This window comes from Papio anubis, chromosome 20 (assembly GCF_008728515.1).
Source record: "Papio anubis isolate 15944 chromosome 20, Panubis1.0, whole genome shotgun sequence".
In the NCBI taxonomy this organism is placed as follows: domain Eukaryota; kingdom Metazoa; phylum Chordata; class Mammalia; order Primates; family Cercopithecidae; genus Papio; species Papio anubis.
Genome location: NC_044995.1, coordinates 637,529 through 656,914, shown reverse-complemented (window position 1 = coordinate 656,914; position 19,386 = coordinate 637,529). Strand labels below are relative to the sequence as shown.

Sequence of the window (19,386 nt, the reverse complement as noted above, 5' to 3'; positions counted from 1 at the left end):
CAAGAACTGATTATAGAAGCTGATTCCCTCTCAGCTCAGATGGAAACTCACATTGTTGTTCTCGTACTTTCTTCTTCTTCTTTTCACTCTTCTCCTTCTCCATTTCCTTCTCCCTTCCTCTCCATGTCATCATCCGTGTTCTCATCATCATCATCATTATCATCGTACAGCCCGTCATCATACATATGGCGCACGTCATGTACGTCATCATCATCATCTTATCATCATCATCATTTATCATAATCATCATCATGTTATCATCATCATTCATCGATATCGAAACATCGGTATCATCGTCAATAAATAATAAAACGTTAATAAACAATGCATCATCATCATTATGGCTGTCATCATCATAATATCATCATATTTAATAAATAAATAAAAATATGTTTCATTGTCATCGTCGGTACGGTAAAAGCAGGCAATGTCGCATCATCATCGACAATAAGCATCATTTGTCATCATCATCAACAGGTGATTAAATATGTCATCATCATCATCATCATTTAAATATTATGCATCGTGGTCGTCATCATGTTTGTTTAATGTTTCCATTGAGTCATCATTTAATGTCATCGCCCTCATTTTAATGCATCATCATCATCTATGCGGCCGGGTCGTATCCATGTTGTTGTTTTGTCGTATCTCATCATCATCATGATCATCATCATCGGCTGGCATCATCATGTCATCATTCTTCTCCCTCTCTCCTCCTCCCTCTTCTCCTCCCTCTCCTCCTCTTCCTTCTTCTTCTCCTCCTTCCTCTTCTCCTCCTCCTTCTCTTCCTCCCTCTCCTCCTCCTCCGCCCACCTCTGTGTCTTCCTTGTGCCGGTATTCTCTTCCCCCTTGTCTTCCTGAAGTCTCCTCCTCCCTTCACTCATTGTCCGTGGAACTGCCCCTGTGATGGAGATGGATGTGAGCTTCCCAGATCCCCCTTCAAGAAAGGACTTGCTGCACAGCTCTGGCGAGTGCTGTCTGCAGGCAGCCTTTGGTGGTCAGCCCAGATCAGAGATGGTCTCAGCTTCAAAGTGGCCTCCATCACCCAAACGATGCCCTTCTCAGGGCAGGCCACAGCCAATAACTGACCAATGCTGAGTTTAAAGGCCTGGTTATTCCTATCCAAGTGAGATAACTCAAAAGAGCTACATCCAGAGCTCCTGTGGGTTCAGCTGAGGTTGTAGAGCCTGCACCATGGTTCAACCTCTCCCTCTGTCTAATCCCAGTTCCTTCCCTTCCTAATTGATCCCAAGGAAACTCTCTGATAAGCCTCCTGCCTGCTGTCTCTGCTCTCAGACAGAGGTGGAGCCCTGGGGAACCCAACTGAGACAGCTCACCTTTGAGTGATGCCCATTCTCTCCGGGTGTAGTGACTCACACCTGTAACTCCAGCAGTTTAGGAGGCCAAGGCAGGAGGATCGCTTGAGGCCAGGAGTTTGAGACCAGCCTGGGCAACATAGCAACACTCCATCTCTACAAAAAATACAAAAATTAGTTGGTTGTGGTGGCTTCACACCTGTAGTTCCAGCTACTTGGGAGACCAAGGCAGGAGGATTGCCTGAGTCCAGGAGTTCGAGGCTGCAGTGAGCTGTGATTGCACCACTGCACTTCAGCCTGGGTGACAGAGCAAGACCCTGTCTGAAGAAAAAAATAGAGATGTCCTTTTTGACCACTCTAATTAAGCCCCTTCCCCAAATTATCTTTGTATCTAACCATACCACTTTATCCTCAAAGTATCCATCCCAATCCGAGCTTCTTCTAATGGATTTAATTTTTTTTTTTCTCCCTTGGCACTGGAATGTAACCTCCAAGAAAGCAAAAGACCTTATTGCTGGGCACATTCCAGTACCTAGAATAATCCTGGGCTTATAGCATGAAATTGTGATGTCCAATACAGTAGCTACTAGACACAAGGAGCTAGTTACATTTAACTTAAGTAATTAATAGCGTTCCTTATTGATATGGTTTGGCTGTGTCCCCACCCAAATCTCCTCTTGAACTGTAGCTCCCATAATTCCCATGTTACCTATTGACGTGGTTTGACTATGTCCCCACCCAAATCTCATCTTGAATTGTAGCTCCCATAATTCCCATGCTAACCTATTGATGTGGTTTGGCTATGTCCCCACTCAAATCTCATCTTTAATTGTAGCTACCATAATTCCCATGTTACCTATTGATGTGGTTTGGCTATGTTCCCACCCAAATCTCATCTTGAATTGTATCTACCATAATTCCCATGTTATCTATTGATGTGGTTTGGTTGTGTCCCCACCCAAATCTCATCTTGAATTGTAGCTCCCATAATTCCCATTTACCTATTGATGTGGTTTGGCTATGTCCGAACTCAAATCTCATCTTGAATTGTAGCTACCATAATTCCCATGTTACCTATTGATGTGGTTTGGCTGTGTCCCCACCCAAATCTCATCTTGAATTGTAATTTCCACATGTTGTGGGAGAAACCTGGCAGAAGATAATTGAATCATGGGGGTGGTTTCCTTCATACTGTTCTCGTGGTAGTGATTAAGTCTCACAAGATCTGATGGTTTTATAGGGGGAAACCCTTTTCTCTTGGCTCTCATTCTATCTTGCCTGCTGCCATGTAAGACATGCCTTTCACCTTCTGCCATGATTCTGAGGCCTCCCCAGCCACATGGAACTGTGAGGCCATTAAATCTGTTTTTCTTTTTCTTTTTGTTTTTTTAATTTATTTTGAGATGGAGTCTCGCTCTGTTGCCTAGGCTGGAGTGCAGTGGCGCGATCTTGGCTCACTGCAAGCTCTGCCTCCTGGGTTCACGCCATTCTCCTGCCTCAGCCTCCTGAGAAGCTGGGACTACAGGCGTCCGCCATCACGCCCGGTTAATTTTTTGTATTTTTAGTAGAGACAGGGTTTCATCGTGTTAGCCAGGATGGTCTTGATCTCCTGACCTCGTGATCCACCCGCCTTGGCCTCCCAGAGTGCTGGGATTACAGGCGTAAGTCACCGTGCCCGGCCTATTTTGACTTTTATTTTAACTTTGCATTGCTGGAGTGTCTTGCTTTGGGCCGAGATTAGGAGGAATCTCTCTTTTTTGTTTCATAGCACAGATTGATGTCAGGACATGAGGGATGGAACAGACTTCCCATCTCACAGAGACATCATCTCTGGGTGGCTCAGGACAGACCAGCGTGAAGGCAGGGGGCTTCCAGGAAAGACTTCGCAACAACCTGGCTGAACTGGGGATTTGGGGGATCCTGTCATCGCTCTCTTTGCATGATGGCATTTTTTCCCGGGGATTAATTCCCCAGGGATCAGCTTGCTCTAAACCTTGATAATCCAGATTTGTGGTTTAATTCAGTCCCCTGAGTATCTTACACAAGGGAAGGGATGTGGGAGGCAGGGAGGTGGGGGAGAGAAAGAGAGAGAGAGAGAGAGAGAGAGAGAGACCAGACAGTGCTTCCAGGAAATCAGGAAAAGGAAGGAGTTGACTTTGAATGCCACTTGCATGAGCCACTTCCAAGCCCAGCCCCAACAACAACTCTGTTTCCAGCTCTGTGGTTGATTCGCATCCTTTTTATTTTATTTTGTATTTCTATAGATTTAGGGAGTACAAGTGCGGTTTTGTTACACGGGTATATTGTGTAGTGGTGAAGTCTGGGCTGTTCATGTAACCATCACCTGAATAATGTACAATTTGTCTCTCTCTTACCGGGAGAGAGAAACAGGGGATTTGCAACAGTTGATGCAGGCAGGGGAAGAGTAGAGACTACGTGCTGAACCTTTTGATATCCAACAGGAGAAGAGACTATTTTCACCCAAGGGGAAGCTGGGGAAGAGACTCTGGCAGGTCACAGGGACTTAGGACTACGTGAAGTGAAAAGACGTCATGAATCATTGGAATTTTTGGGGGTGGCAACTGGACCCTCCCACCCTTCCTGTTTCCATCCATAGACTCCTCCTTCTTAATCTAGTGCTGCAGACGCCCCCATCCTGGCAAAACCACCGCTCTCGGTCTCACCTCATGCATAGCTCTGCATGCCGATCCCTCTCTCCCGCCTGCCTTCCCTCTCTGCTTTAAGGGGATCTGGGGCTTTGGGGCTTTGGTTCTCCACAAGCACTTGCTCCATGTTGACCAGGTGGAGAGGGCCAGGGGCTTCCAGGACCTCCTCAGCGAGACATCATCTTCACAAACTCTGCAAAGCAAAAAAAAAAAAAAAAAGAAAAAAAATCCCAGTAAGGCATCTCATTGTAAAAGCCCCCAATATTATTTTTTTGAGCCCTTCGTATGTGGCAGGCACAGCTGGTGATCCCTGGGAAATTACTTAATCCCTCTATGCTTCCATTTCTCCACCTATGAAATGGGAATCAGATCTCTTTGGCAACTTACTTAACCCTGTACCTCAGTTTCTCATCTGTCAAGTTGGCATGTTTAATAGATTTATCTCATGAGGTTGAGATAAAATTGGCTTAGAGGCTGGGCTCGGTGGCTCACACCTGTAATCCCAGAACTTTGGGAGGCTGAGATGGGCAGATCGCTTGAGCCCAGGAGTTAGAGACCAGCCTGGGCAACATAGTGAGACCGCCAACTCTACAAAAAAATTAAAAAGTTAAAATAGGTAAATAAGATTTGCTCAGAACCGTGCCTGCCATCTCAGCCATCCCATGTAAACTACTGTGGTTATTATTATGCTCATACTTCTGAATAATTTCAATATGTTGCAGTTTCTTCATTTCTGTTATGAAAATAATCTTTGCATGTAAATAAAACATTAAGTTTAAAAAATGGGAATCCTAGTATTGCTATCTCCTTATATGGCTTTTAAGACTGTTAATGGCATAAAGCTCATAAAAAAGATGAAGTTTCCCATAAACAGCTATTGTTGGCCGGGCGTGGTGGCTCACGCCTGTAATCCCAGCACTTTGGGATGTCAGGGTGGGCGGATCACGTGAGGTCAAGAGTTCGAGACCAGCCTGGCCAACATGGTGAATCCCCATCTCTACTAAAAATATAAAAATTAGCAGGGCATGGTGGCAGGCACCTGTAATCCCAGCTACTCCAGAGGCTTGAGGCAGGAGAATTGTTTGAACCCAGGAGGTGGAGGTTGCAGTGAGCCGAGATTGTGCCACTGTACTCCAGCCTGGGCGACAGAGTGAAACTCTGTCTAAAAATAATAATAATAATAATAATAATACAATGGTACTTTGTGCCTGATTTCTTTTAGTTTTCTCCAAAAGGTGTCATCATCCATCCCATTTTACAGATGGGAAAACTGACCCTTAAGAGAAAAAGTGAGTAGCATAAGGCTACATGCTGAGTCAGCGATTATCCTGAATTTGAAGCCCCTGTATCTGACCCCAGAACTCCAGCTGCTAGCCAGTCCAGTCTCTTTCCGATGGGACAAGTTCTTCCTAGGATAAAAGGTGCCCAGCAAACTAAGAAGGAATGGGCAAGGCGGAAGGGAGTCCTGAGCATGGGAAGGAAAGGGCCTTGGCTGAGGTGTTCCTCGGAGCCACCCGAAGTGAGGGACACCCAGCTCTTTGAAATGAATGGCCTGGGAGGAAAGGGACGGAACAAATGCTTCCAAAACCTGCCACCCACTTCCATTCTCCAACTTGGAGAGGAGTGAGGAGTGGCCAACTTGGAAAATCTGACAGTGAGTTGGAAGTGGATTCCTGCAGCGGCTGCCCCCGCTCCCCACCACGCCCAGTCAATGTCACCTTCAAAGTCAACGGTGCCGTCTCCATTAACATCAGCCTCCCGGACAACCTCAGAGATCTCCCGGGGAGTGAGCCTCTCTCCCAGGAGTCTCTGCATGGCCTGCTGCAGCTCCGCCAGGGTGATCTCCCCATCTCCGTTCGTGTCAAACTGAATAGAAGCAGAGGTAGATGATATCAGCAATGACGACGACAGCCACGAGATGATGGTTTACCCGTCACTTACTGTGCGTCAGACACTGAGCTAAGAGCTTTGGGAATGTGAGCCACTAAAATGTCAGCTCCAAAGGACAGTTTTGTTTTGTTTTGTTTTTGAGACAGTCTCACTCTGTCACCCAGGCTGGAGTGCAGTGGCACAATCTCAGCTCACTGCAGCTTTCACCTCTTGGTTCAAGCGATTCTCATCCCTCAGCCTCCCGAGTAGCTGGGAATATAGGCGTACGCCACCACGCCTGGCTAATTTTTGTATTTTTAGTAGAGACAGCGTTTCACCATGTTGGCCAGGATGGTCTTGAACTCCTGACTTCAGTTGATCCACCTGCCTCAGCCTCCCAAAATGCTGGGATTACAGGCATGAGCCACTGCGCCCGGCCAAAACTTTTTTTTTTTTTTTTTTTAAATGAGACAGGGTCTCACTATTTTGGCCAGGCTGGTCTTAAAATCTTGGCCTTAAGCAACCCTTCCACCTCATCCTGCCAAAGTGCTAGGCTTACAGTCGTGAGCCAAGGTGCCCAGCGATACATCTGAAACTTACTTTCAAAGTGATTTTTGAAATATATATTATTATTTACTACAGTTATCCTGCTGTGCAATAGATCTCAAAAATTATTCCTCCTGTCTAACCAAAACTTTGTATCCTTTGACAAGTAACTGTCCATTGTTTTTCCCTGGCTCCCCAGTCTCTGCTCACCACCTTTCTTTTTATTTGCATGAGTTCAATTTTTGAAGATTCTGCATGTAAAATCATGTGGTATTCGTCCTTTTGTGCCTGGCTTATATTGCTTAGTATAATGTGCTTCACATTTATTCACGTTGTTGCAAATGATAGAGTTTCCTTCTTTTTAAAAGCTGGATATGCTGGGCGCGGTGGCTCATGCCTGTAATCCCAGCACTTTAGGAGGCCGAGGCGGATGGATCACCTGAGGTCAGGAGTTCGAGACCAGCCTGACCAACATGAAGAAACCCTGTCTTTACTAAAAACACAAAATTAGCTGGGCGTGGTGGCACATGCCTGTAGTCCCAGCTACTCAGGAGGCTCAGGCAGGAGAGTCGCTTGAACTCGGGAGTTGGAGGTTGCGGTGAGCCAAGATCCTGCCATTGAACTCCGGCCTGGGCAACAAGAGCGAAATTCCGTCTCAAAAAATAAGTAAATAAATAAAATAAATAAAGAGAAAGAAAATTTTAAATGACCTATGCGACTCACATTGTATTTCTTTTGGACGACGCTGCTGTAGGCTGAGGAAGCTGCAGGTTTACAAGTGCTGTAAGGCAGAAACGTGTACTTGAGGAAGAGGGAGAAGCAGGCAGTGTTTAGGGAGGCATGAGCTGGGGAGAGATGAGCATGAAATAGACAAGGTCTCCGTGTTGCAGAAGGCAGGGCCCAAGTACATAGGGGCTTGTGTGTCATGGGACGTTGTCAGGATTTGGTTCTGAGTAAGACAAGAAGCCACTGGAGAATTTTAAGCAGGGGAGTGACCAGATCTGATATATATTTTAAAAGAACGTGAGCATGAAACCCTTTTATGTAGAGAACAGACCACACGGTAGGACCACGATGGGAGCCTGGAAACCAATTAGAGGGTCGCCATGATCATCCCGGTAGGAGATGACTGTGGCTTGAGCCAGTTAGCACCAGCGGAGCTCGAGAAGGAGAGCTGGCTCCCCAGTGTTTTGGAAATTGAACATACTAGACTTTCTGGTAGACTGGTTAAGGGTGTGCAGGGTAGAGCTTTGGAGGCAGTTCATTAATTCAACACATATGTATCAATATTGCTAAAAAATAATATGTGTCAATAGTGCCCATGGGGAAGGCACTGCTCTTGGGACTGAGTGTGGAGCAGCGAGCGAGACACTTAGAAATACTTATCTTCTGTGCCTGGCTTATTTCACACAGCATACTGTCCTCCAGGTTCATCTGTGCTGTTACGTGGGGCAGGATTTCTCTCTTTTGTAAGGCTGAATATTGCGTTTAAATATATACCACACAGAAGGAGAAATACTGCATGATTCCACTTACATATAAGGTACTTAAAATAACCAAACTCATAGAAGCAGAGAGTAGAAGGATAGTTGCTGGGGGTTGGGAGGACAGGGAATCGGGGAGATACCGTACCATGGGTATAAAGTTTCAGTTATACAAGATAGGTTCTAGAGATCTGCTGTGTGACATTGTGCCTATAACTAATAATACTGCATAATGACAGATATTGCTTTTAATGGCAAAACCACAATTACTTTTGCATCAACCTAATAACTATGGGCAAAAGACATGAACAGCCATCTCTCTAAAGAAGACAAACGGGCAAAAGACGTGAACAGCTATCTCTCTAAAGAAGACAAACAAATGGTAAACAGGTTCATGAAAAAAATGCTCAGCATCACTAATCATTTGGGAAATTTAAATTAAAACCACAATGAGATATCACCTCACACCTGTTAGGATGGCTATGGTCAAAAAGATGAATAATAACAAGTGTTGGTGAGGATGTGGATAAAAGGGAACCCTGGTACACTTTTGCTGGGTATGGAAATTAGCACAGCTATTATGGAAAGTGGTATGGGGATTCCTTAGAAAATTAAACCTAGAACTGCCATATGACCCAGCAATACCGTTTTTGGGTGTGTACCTAAGGGAATTGGAATCAGTATGTCAAAGGGATGTTTGCACTCCCCTGCTCATGGCAGCACCATTCACAATAGCCAAGGTATGGAAGCAACCTGTGTCCATCAAAACAGAAGAGTGGATAAAGAAAATGTGGCATAACCACACAATGGAATACTATTCAGCTTTTTTTTTTTTTTTTGGGTGGAGTTTCACTCTTGTTGCCCAGGCTGGAGTGCAAGATAGGTTCTAGAGATCTGCTATGATCTCTATGTGGCTGCATAGAGTGGCATGATCTCGGCTCACTGCAACCTCTGCCTCCCGGGTTCAAGCAATTCTCCTGCCTCAGCCTCTGGAGTACTTGGGACTACAGACGTGCACCATCATACCCCACTAATTTTGTAATTGTAGTAGAGACGGGGTTTCTCCATGTTGGTCAGGCTGGTCTCAAACTCCTGACCTCAGATGATCCACCTGCCTCGGCCTCCCAAAGGGCTGGGATTACAGGTGTGAGCCACCACGCCTGGCCTTAAAATACTACTTTTCTAGTAGCCACATTTAAAAAAAGTTAAAAGGAACAAATGAAACTGATTTTAATGGTCTCTTTTATTTAACCTGATATATCGAAAGTGTTATCATTTCATCATGTAATCCACTTAAAAATTATTAAGTAGCTCTGTAGGTAGCATTCTTTTTATGCACACTGGATTTCATAAGGCAGTAAGTTCTAAGTTCTCAGTAGGTGCTTAGCATGCTTCATTATGATACTTAGCATAGAAGTTTACTTAAGTATACTAGTATATTACACTAATTATATTAATCATACTAAGTCTTAATCCAGTGTTTACTTTACACTTACAGCACTTCTTAAACCAGACAACTTTTTCTTTTTGTTTTCAGATGGAGTTTCACCCTTATCACCCAGGCTGGAGTGCAATAGTGTGATCTCGGCTCACTGCAACCTCTGCCTCCCAGGTTCAAGCAATTCTCCTGCCTCAGCCTCCCAAGTAGCTGGGATTACAGGTGTCCACCCCCACACCCAGCTAATTTTTATATTTTTAGTAGAAACGGGGTTTTGCTGTGTTGGCCAGGCTGGTCTCGAACTCCTGACCTCAAGTGATCCACCTGCCTCAGCATCCCAAACTGCTGGGATTACAGGGGTGAGCCACCACGCCTGGTCCAGACAATTTTTATCAGAAATATTCAATCTGTTCCTAGGCTTCTACATAACACTAACAGTTGAAGAGGTGAATTCACATACCCAAGTCATTCTAGACAAGAGCTTTACAATAAAGTAAATAGAATGAAGTATTTGTTTTTAAATTTAAATAAACTGTATTTATTTATTTAGAGACAAGGTCTCACTCTGTCACCCAGGCTGGAGTGCAGTGGCGCAATCTTGGCTCACTGCAACTTCTGCCTCCCTGGCTCAAGTGATCCTCCTATCCCGGCCTCCCAAATAGCTGGGACTACAGGCGTGTGCCACCATGCCTGGCTAAGTTTTGTATTTTTTTTGTAGAGACGGGGTTTTGTCATGTTGCCCAGGCTGGTCTGAACTCCTAGGCTCAAGTGATCCACCGACCTTGGCCTCCCAAAGTGCTGGGATAACAGGCGTGCGTAACTATGTACGACCTGCAAGAATCATACTTAAATACTGGAATTTGTATTCAATTGCATATAAATGGACATTAAATAAATAATTTAATTGAAATCCATTAGTTAAACACAATTAAAAATTTGGCCAAGCACGGTGGTTCACACCTGTAATCCCAGCACTTTGGGAGACCGAGGCTGGTGGATCGCTTGAGGTCAGGAGGTCAAGACCACCCTGGCCAACATGGTGAATCCCCGCCTCTACTAAAAATACAAAAGAAATTAGCCAGGTATGGTGGCGGGCACCTGTAATAGCACTTTGGGAGGCCGAGGTGGGCGGATCACGAGGTCAGGAGTTCGAGACCAGCCTGGTCAACATGGTGAAACCCCCGTCTCTATTAAAAATACAAAAATTAACTGGGTATGGTGTCGGGCACCTGTAATCCCAGCTACTTCGGAGGCTGAGACAGGAGAATGGCTTGAACCCGGGAGGCAGAGGTTGTAGTGAGCTGAGATTACACCATTGGACTCCACCTTGGGGACAACAGTAAAACTCCATCTCAAAAAAAAAAAAAAAAAAAAAAAAAAAAAATCCTGACATTTATTTTAGAGACGGCAGGATCTTGGATAAGATTTATAATCTTCATGAGCCTCACTTTTCTCATTTGTTTCATTGGGATACATGACTGCTTGCTACTCCTAATATGTGTGTGTGTGTGTGTGTGTGTGTGTGTTTTGAGGATTAAATCAGAGAAAGTATACAGAGGAATTGATCCATTGCAGGTGTTTGGAATACATTAGTTTTCTTCCCTATTTATCGATCCCGCCATGGCTAGAAAAAAAAAAGGGGTGGGGGCCTAGTTGGTGGGTGCTGTCCATGGTAATAGCTAATTATAGGCAGACCCTCTGGGGTCTGCCTCTACCGTCACCAGGACCATGACACTGTTAACTCACCTCCTTGAAGGCATCCCGCATCTCCTGGACACCGATCATCCCAGCCGTTTCTGCAAGCAATTTGGGGGTCATCAGCTCCACAAAGTCATCAAAGTCTACACGGCCACCCACTGAGGAAGATGGCACAGGATTAGCGAGACCCCACAAGCCCCGGCCTTCCATTACCTCACTTTGTGCTTTGAGTCAGTTCCAGAAATAGATCAGCTCCTATCTCCCTGCCCTATACGAGCCGTCTTTGACTTCCTCCCTCCAGCAGCCAACTCCAAGCTCTCATGTCCCTCTAGCCTGAACAGGAGTGGACAGGGTGCGGTACGTTGGAAGTAACTGTCTGTGTGATTTTCAGACAGTTGGTTAAGATGTTTCTCCTCCTCTGTAGACCCGTAGAAAGAGGAGCATGAATTAAATGAGCATCCAAGTTTCTTTCAGGTACAAATATTATCATTTATCATTACCTTGAATTCAACCTTGTTTAGTCTGTTACATGCCCAGAAGCAAACCCAATTGCTTTTTTTTTTTTTTTTCTTTTGAGACAGAGTCCACTCTGTTGCTAAGGCTGGAGTGCAATGGTACGATCTTGGCTCACTGCAACTTCTGCCTCCCGGGTTCAAGTGATTCTCGTACTTTAGCCTCCCGGGTAGCTAGGATTACAGGTGCACGCCATCACACCTGGCTAATTTTTTTTGTATTTTTAGTAGAGATGGGGTTTCACCAAGTTGGCCAGGCTGTTCACAAACCCCTAACCTCAGGTGATCTGCCCACCTCAGCCTCCCAAAGTGCTGGCATTACAGATGTGAGTCACCGCGCCCGGCCTCAATAGCAATTTCATTCTAGCTGAAATCTCAAAATCAGTTATGATCTCCATCAAAAAATCCATCCATCCTTTCTGTAACACAATTCACCAACATCAGCTCCAGCTCCAAGTTTGTTTCCAGCATCCAATACAGCTCCAGTCTCTTGCTCAGCTGATGGATCTTAGTGGTGATAGTAATAACTACATTTAATAAGAATTTACTGGAGGCTGAGCCTTTATCTGTATCAGTATCTTTACCCCTTCCTTTCCATAGTCCCATAAGGTAAGGAGAGAAGCATCTTCCTCTACAGATGAGGAAATGGAAACTCAAGAGTAGCGGATAACTCTACTTTTCAAAATCACCGTAATTAGTAAATAATAGAACTGAGATTTGAACACAGACCTATCTCTAAAAGCTTTTAACCGCTTCAAATGCTGCCTTCCTGAGTCGAATCTGACCTGTTTTCTTCCAGACTTCTAGTCCCTCTCACCCTCCTCTCCATCCCCAATTCTACTCTCAATCTCTACATCCTTCCCAATTCTGCCCTGATCCCTTCCCTAACCTCGGCCGTCCCTCCCATTCCCTGGACTCACGGTTCATGCGGATTTGCTGGCCGAGCTCAATCAGTTCCATCTCTGTGGGCATGTAACCCATTGTCCTCATGAGATTCCCCAGATCCTTACAAGAGATGAACCCATCTCGGTCCTTGTCGAACTCAAGAAATGCTTCCCGCAGCTCTGAAAGTTAGGAGGGAACGTTGAGGGAACTTGAAACAGTCAGTGGGGAAGAGTGCCATCTCTTAAAGCTATCAGTGAGGCTCCAACTAGAGACTCCTTAAAGGAGTGTACATTAAAAAAAAAAAAAAAAAAAAATCAAGGCTGGGTGTGGTAGCTCATGCCTGTAATCCCAGCACTTTGGGAGGCCAAGACAGTTGGATCACCTGAAGTCAGGAGTTTGAGACCAGCCTGACCAACATGGCAAAACCCCATCTCTACTAAATACAAAAAATTAGCTGGGCGTGGTGGCGGGTGCCTGTAATCCCAGCTACTCGGGAGGCTGAGGCAGGAGGATTGCTTGAACCTGTGAGGCGGAGGTTGCAGTGAGATGAGATCGTGCCATTGCACTCCAGCCTGGGCAACAAGAGCAAAACACTGTCTCAAAAAAAAAATTTTTTTTTTTCAAAAAGGAGTGATGTATGAAATGTGTTAGCAAGAGGCATCATTCCCGAGACTGCTAAATGAGAGCGCTGGCATCCTTCAGATTCTTGGGCGAAGTTTTGGGGAACCTCAAAGTCACCAAGAGAGAAACTCATTTGTTTCACTCCTGAGTCTTGGAGACCCTTGAGGATGGGTATGCCTTCGAAATACTTTGGGAGGTCCTTCAACTGCCACGAGAAAGAGTTCCACAAAATTACAGTTGAGTGGGAAGAGAGGGGGATTGTAAAAATTCCATGTAAAGGAATTTATACAGAAATTCAGAAAGGGATGCAGGGCAGGTCAGGTGGGTGGATGGCAACGTGGGGGCAACTGGGGAAGACGGTGTTACCTTCAATCTCATCTTGTCCCAGTGGTCTTTCCTAGAAAGGAATGCAGATGAGAGGGAATTTGGAGAGAGGGTCACCCATTCTCCAAAGGTCTCCTTGCTATCCCAAGCTCCTCGCCACTCTCTCATGGTTCTCTTCCCATTCTCTCTCCTCCTCCATCCCTCCCATTCCTTTTCTCATCTCCTGACTCCTGTTCCACAGTTCTTGGCTCCCCACTCGATCTCAATTCCTCTCCCCCACCCATGAATCCCGATCTCCCTTTTTCTCCCTTTCTTAGACAAACACCCATCATATTGTGTCAAAGGGGGTCTTAAACACTGGGGAGTCCAATCTCTTCCATCACCCGATGAAAAAAGCGAGACTTCACAACCACAGCTAACTCATTCAGAGTGCTGACTCTGTGCCAGGCAGTTTTCACAATCATTTCATATAAACCTCAGAACTGCTCTGTGAAGTGGATCTACATCTCGTTTCCATTGTACCCATGAGAAAGCTGAGGAACAGAGAAGTGAAGGAACCTGCGCAAGGTCACACAGCTCACAAGCGGCAGATCCCCTCCCAAGGGAGGAAGGCATTCAGTTACTCCCTGGAGGTCATGGGGCAAGTCAGACGCAGCATTGGGATTTGAATTCAGGGCTCCTGATTCCCAAGTCAGAATTCTTCACACTAACCCCCATTCACTCCTTCTCACCTGCCTCCAATCTTCCTGCCAATGGTTAGAATCCCTGTGCACGGAAACAGCATTCAATGGCATTCAGGCAGGAGGGTCAGTGCCAGCATGACCAATTCCTAAACACTCTGAGAATGTCCAGTTATTGCTGCCCCACCTACTCCTGCACATACCTGAAGGGTTGAGCTTAGATATACGTGGTATGTTAACAAGGAAATTCTACTGATCTCTGGCCTCTTTAACCTTCCCATCTCCCTTTATCCCCGGAGCTTTCCCTCAGCTTCTCTTTCATCTGATCCCCTCCTTGCGATCCCTTATCACCCTTTTTAAATTCTTTCTCTCTCTCTTTTTTTGAAACAGAGTCTTGCTCTGTCACCCAGGCTGGAGTGCAGTTGTGTGAACTCAGCTCATTGCGACCTCCGCCTCCTGGGTTCAAGCAATTCTCCTGCCTCAGCCTCCCTAGTAGCTGGGATTACAGGCATCTGCCACAGCGCCCAGCTAATTTTTGTATTTTTAGTAGAGACGGAGTTTCACCATCTTGGCCAGGCTGGCCTTGAACTCCTGACCTCATGATCCGCCTGCTTCGGCCTCCCAAAGTGCTGGGATTACAGGCATGAGCCACCACCTGGCCTTTTTCATTCTCTTTTTTTGGTGATGTTAAAGCCTAACAATTAAAAGTATGCTCATTCATCTAAGAAAGAAAAACTATACTTGCCCTTAATTTACCCTAAATAAATCCATAAATAGAAAAAAAAAAAAAAGTATGCCCACACATCTGGACAAGTTGATATATATGGAAAAATAAAAAATAAATAAAAAAATTTAAAAAGCATGCCCACAGGAATCAAGCAGACCTGACCCTGCAACTTACTTTTTTTTTCAAATGAGACAGAGTCTCACTCTGTTGCCCAGGCTGGAGTGCAGTGGCATAATCAGGGCTCACTGCAGCCTCCACTTCCTTGGCTCAAGCGATCCTCCTGCCTCAGCCCCCTGAGTAGCTGGGACTGTAGATGCATGCCACCATGCCCAGCTATTTTTTTGTATTTTTAATAGAGATGGGGTCTTGCTGAGTTTCCCAGGCTGGTCTCAAACTCCTGGACTTAAGTGATCCTCCCGCCTTTACCTCCCAAGGTGCTGGGATTCAGGCATGAGTCATTGTACTTGGCCAACCCTGCCACTTACTAACTGTGTAAGCTTAAGGCAAAGGGCTTAATGACTCAGAGCTTCACTTTCCTCACCTGCAAAATGGGAATGAAAGCCACTGACCTTATGAGTTGTTCCGAGGTGTAAATAATATCAGGCGTGCAAATCCCTTTGCACAGGGCTGGGCACACAGCAATGACTTAATAAGTGCAGCTATTGTTATTAACATCATCATCATCACCATCATCATAACCACCACCACCACCATCATCATCACCACCACCACCACCACCATCACCATCACCACCACCTTAATGACGATACGATATTTACGACGACGATATTTCACGATATTTACGACATTACGACATTTACTTTTACGACATTTACGACGACGACGATTATTACTTTACATTTACGATTAATTTATTATTTACGAGACGACATTACGACGATACGATTACTTATTTATTAATGACATTATTAATATTATTACGACATTACGACGACATTTATTACGACGATGACATTACGATGATGATGATGATATTAATGATGATGATGATATGACGATGATATTTATGATGATGATGATTATTATTACGATACGATGATGATGATGATGATGATGATGATGATATTACGATATGATACTTATTTATTAATTTATTACTTTATTACTTTACATTATTTTACTTAATTTCATTACGATACGACGATTACTTTACGATGATGATGACGATTACGACGATTACGATACGATTATTATTATTTACGATGACGATTATTTACGACATTACGAGATGATGACGATTACGACATTTACCATCACCACCATCATCACCATCATCATATCATCCATCACCATCATCACCACCACCACCACCACCACCACCATCACCACCACACCACCATCATCACCACACCATCACCACCACACCACACCCATCACCACCACCACCACCAGCACCATCATCACCACCATCACCATCATCACCATCATCACCACCACCATCGCCTTCATTACCACCCATCATCATCACCATCACCATCATCACCCACATCACCCACATCACCACCATCATCACCACACCACCACCATCATCACCACCATCACTCACCATCATCATCACCATCACCACCATCATCACCATCATCACCACCATCACCACCATCATCATCACCATCACCACCACCACCATCACCATCACCAACCACCACCACTATAATCACCACCACCCATCCACTCATTTCATCGGACTATTATCACCACCACCACCACCATCACCATCACCACCACCACCCACATCGCCATCACCACCATCACCACCATCACCACCATTACCATCACCACCACCATCACCATCACCATCACCACCACCATCACCACCATCACCATCAACCACCACCACCATCACCACCATCACCATCACCACCACCACATCACCACCCATCACCACCACCATCACCACCACCACCACCATCACCACCGCCAGCATCATCACCACCATCACCACTATAATCAGCACCATCATCAATGCCATCATTATCACCACCACCACCATCATCACCACCATCACCATCATCACCACCACCACCACCATCATCACCACCACCATCACCACTGTTACCACAATAAGCATCCATAGAAAAGGATAATGGTAATCTCAACAATGACATCATCCCACTTCTCTTCATTTTTCTTCCCTTTCTCTCCTTCTTTTTGCTCCTGACTTCTGATTTTACCCCCACCCATTTATCTCACTGGCTTACATGACCCCACCAGGGTCCTTGGAATTCTTGTACCTCTCAGCTCCTACTCTATCAGCCTGTTCCCCTGGTTCTATGGCACCATCATGTCCTCTTCTTTGTCCCACACTCCTGCTCCCCTTGCCCTGCCCACCACCCTTCCCTCTCTCCCCACCTCACCCGCTGTTTCTCAGCAATGCCTTTCCTCAAGAAGATGCAGGCAGGGCCCATGGGGAACTGCATGGAGGGGTGGGGTGGAGCTTGCAGGGCACCAGTCTCAAGATGGCCCCTCCTCCCTGCTCCCTGTCGGAGCTCAGCCTCCTTATCTTCTGTAGCACTCCTTTGCCACCTCTTCCTGCCTCTCTTGGCTTCTCCCTCGGTCCCTGTGTCTTAGAGCTGTGACAGCTGGGCTGGAAATCTCTACCCAGTTGGGGAGGGATCAGAGCTGTCCCTGCCTCCCCATCTGGCTTGAATGATATGGGTGGGGAGAGCCAGAGTCAGGCTCTGTGACTCCTTTATCCCCAGAGTGGAATTGGAAGGTGCATTTTAAAAACGAGAATTAGAGGCTGGATGTGGTGCTCATGTCTGTAGTCCTAGTGCTTTGGGAGGCTGAGGTGGGAGGATTACTTGAGCCCGGGAGTTTGAGACCAACCTGAGCAACACACAGAGACATTGTCTTTCAAAAAATAAAAAAATAGCCGTGCATGGTGGTCTACCCCTCTAATCCCAGCTGCTCCAAAGGCAGAGATGGGAGGATCGCTTGATCCCAGGAGTTTGAGGCTGCAGTGAGCTATGATTGCACCATTGCACTCCAGGCTGCAGTGAACTATGATTGCACCATTGCACTCCAGCCTGGTTGACATGGTGAGACCCTGTCTCAAAAAAAGAAAAGAAAGAAAGAAAGAAAGAAAGAAAGAAAGAAAGAAAGAAAGGAAGGAAGGAAGGAAGGAAGGAAGGAAGAAGGAAGGAAGGAAGAGGAAGGAAGGAAGGAAGGAAGGAAGGAAGGAAGGAAGAAGGAAGGAAGGAAGGAAGGAAGAAGGAAGGAAGGAAAGAGAGAAAGAAAGAAAGAAAGAGAGGAATGAAGGAAGGAAGGAAGGAAGGAAGGGAGGGAAGGAAATAAAAGAAAATGGTGGAGGGGATTAGAGCAGAGGGCATCATTTATTCAATGTTCCAACAAGCATGTGAAGGGTCAATCCAAGACTGGCTTCTAGGCAGTGAGATGGAGAACACAGGGCGTCTGGCCTCAGGGAGCTTTCCTGGGTGAGTTGGGAATGTGTGCGAGTGAGCAGGATGCAAGCATGGACTTCAAGAAGTGGGCGTGCACAGTGACTAAGAGCATGGCATTTTCTCTTTCTCTGTTCATCTCTTTCCTTCTGTCTTTCCTGAATGATTTAGAGGGGAAAAGCAAGGTGGGGGGTGTCAGGGAGGGTGAGAAGTTATGGTGGTGTCAAAGCCTAAAGGGGTTTTGAGGTTCCACACTAGGTAGGGTTAGGGGAGGAGGGGGCTGGGGGCCATCTCGTATGGGGAGCCAGATGGGGTAGTGGGGTGAGGAGGAGTCCACAATTTGGAACATGAACTGAGTGGGGTGGGGGCGTTTATATGCAGGCATTGTCTGGGGCAGGGGTTTGCACTGTAAGGCAATTAGGGAGGAGGCCACACAGGGGGCATCTGGCATGGGTTGTCACAACCCAAGCAGAGACAGAAGGATGTCCATTCATGGGAATAGCATGGTGTACGGTGTTGAAGCCAGACTAGGCTGGGAAAGACATTCCCACAGGGGTGAAATGGCAAAGGAGAAGGGAAATTGGCTACACATGGTGAGTAAGGGGAATGGGGGCCAGGTCTCCCACTGTTGGAAAAGGGAGTTACTAAGACAGAAAGGAGGAAAGTCGAATGAGCCCTGTGGTGTTGGACTGTAACTGGAGGTGCTGGTACGTCCTCGTGGATCTCAATTGTGTATAGAGATAAAAATAAACACATAGTTTCAGTGTGTGTAGGAACATTTGTACACATATTCTCTAGCTCTCTCCACTAAGAGAACATAGAAACAGTAATGGCCCATACAAATGAGCACCGCTAGCATCCAAATCTTGACTTCTATTTACTATTCTCCATCAAATGACACCAGAGTGCTTAGGAAATTTGGCCGATTCCATGTCTAGGGCAAAAAAAGAACAAGATGAACCTACAAACATCCTATGCTTAAAGCAAGAAATTGCTCAGAGTTATGAGGACATGTGGAAAGAACAAAGGAGTCTGCTTGAAGAAGCTCCATTGGCCATACTGGGCAGTTTGAGAGTCAAAATAAATAATGATAGTAACAAATTACACAGGACCACAGAGGAAACCAGGAGTCCATACTCAGATAAATAAAAAGGTAAGTGGGAAGTTTGATATTTACAGAGCTCAAAATACCTCCCTACAA

General features: G+C 45.7%; 1 protein-coding gene across 2 annotated transcripts; it reads right to left on the bottom strand.

Annotated features, from left to right (window-relative positions):
- Positions 1 to 2,997: 2,997 nt before the first annotated feature.
- CABP5 (calcium binding protein 5) lies at positions 2,998 to 17,606 on the bottom strand. 2 transcript variants are annotated; one of them, XM_031659103.1, is made up of 6 exons: positions 17,142 to 17,606; positions 13,402 to 13,432; positions 12,450 to 12,593; positions 11,066 to 11,175; positions 5,701 to 5,848; positions 2,998 to 4,175 (listed from the first exon to the last, which is right to left on the bottom strand). In XM_031659103.1, the coding sequence occupies exons 1-6, from the start codon at positions 17,202 to 17,204 to the stop codon at positions 4,150 to 4,152; spliced, it is 522 nt and encodes a 173-aa protein (XP_031514963.1). In that variant the 5' UTR covers positions 17,205 to 17,606; the 3' UTR covers positions 2,998 to 4,149. The 2 variants fall into 2 exon arrangements, with proteins under 2 accessions (XP_031514963.1, XP_031514962.1); XM_031659102.1 differs by lacking the exon at positions 17,142 to 17,606 and adding an exon at positions 14,091 to 14,472.
- Positions 17,607 to 19,386: the final 1,780 nt, after the last annotated feature.

Coding starts and splice junctions, on each gene's coding strand:
- CABP5 (XM_031659103.1), bottom strand. CDS start 17,204: ATGCAGTTCCCCATGGGCCCTGCCTGCATCTTCTTGAGGAAAGGCATT. Junction 12,594..13,401: donor GGGACAAGATGAGATTGAAG/GTAACACCGTCT, acceptor CCTAACTTTCAG/AGCTGCGGGAAGCATTTCTT. Junction 11,176..12,449: donor CCAGCAAATCCGCATGAACC/GTGAGTCCAGGG, acceptor CATCTTCCTCAG/TGGGTGGCCGTGTAGACTTT.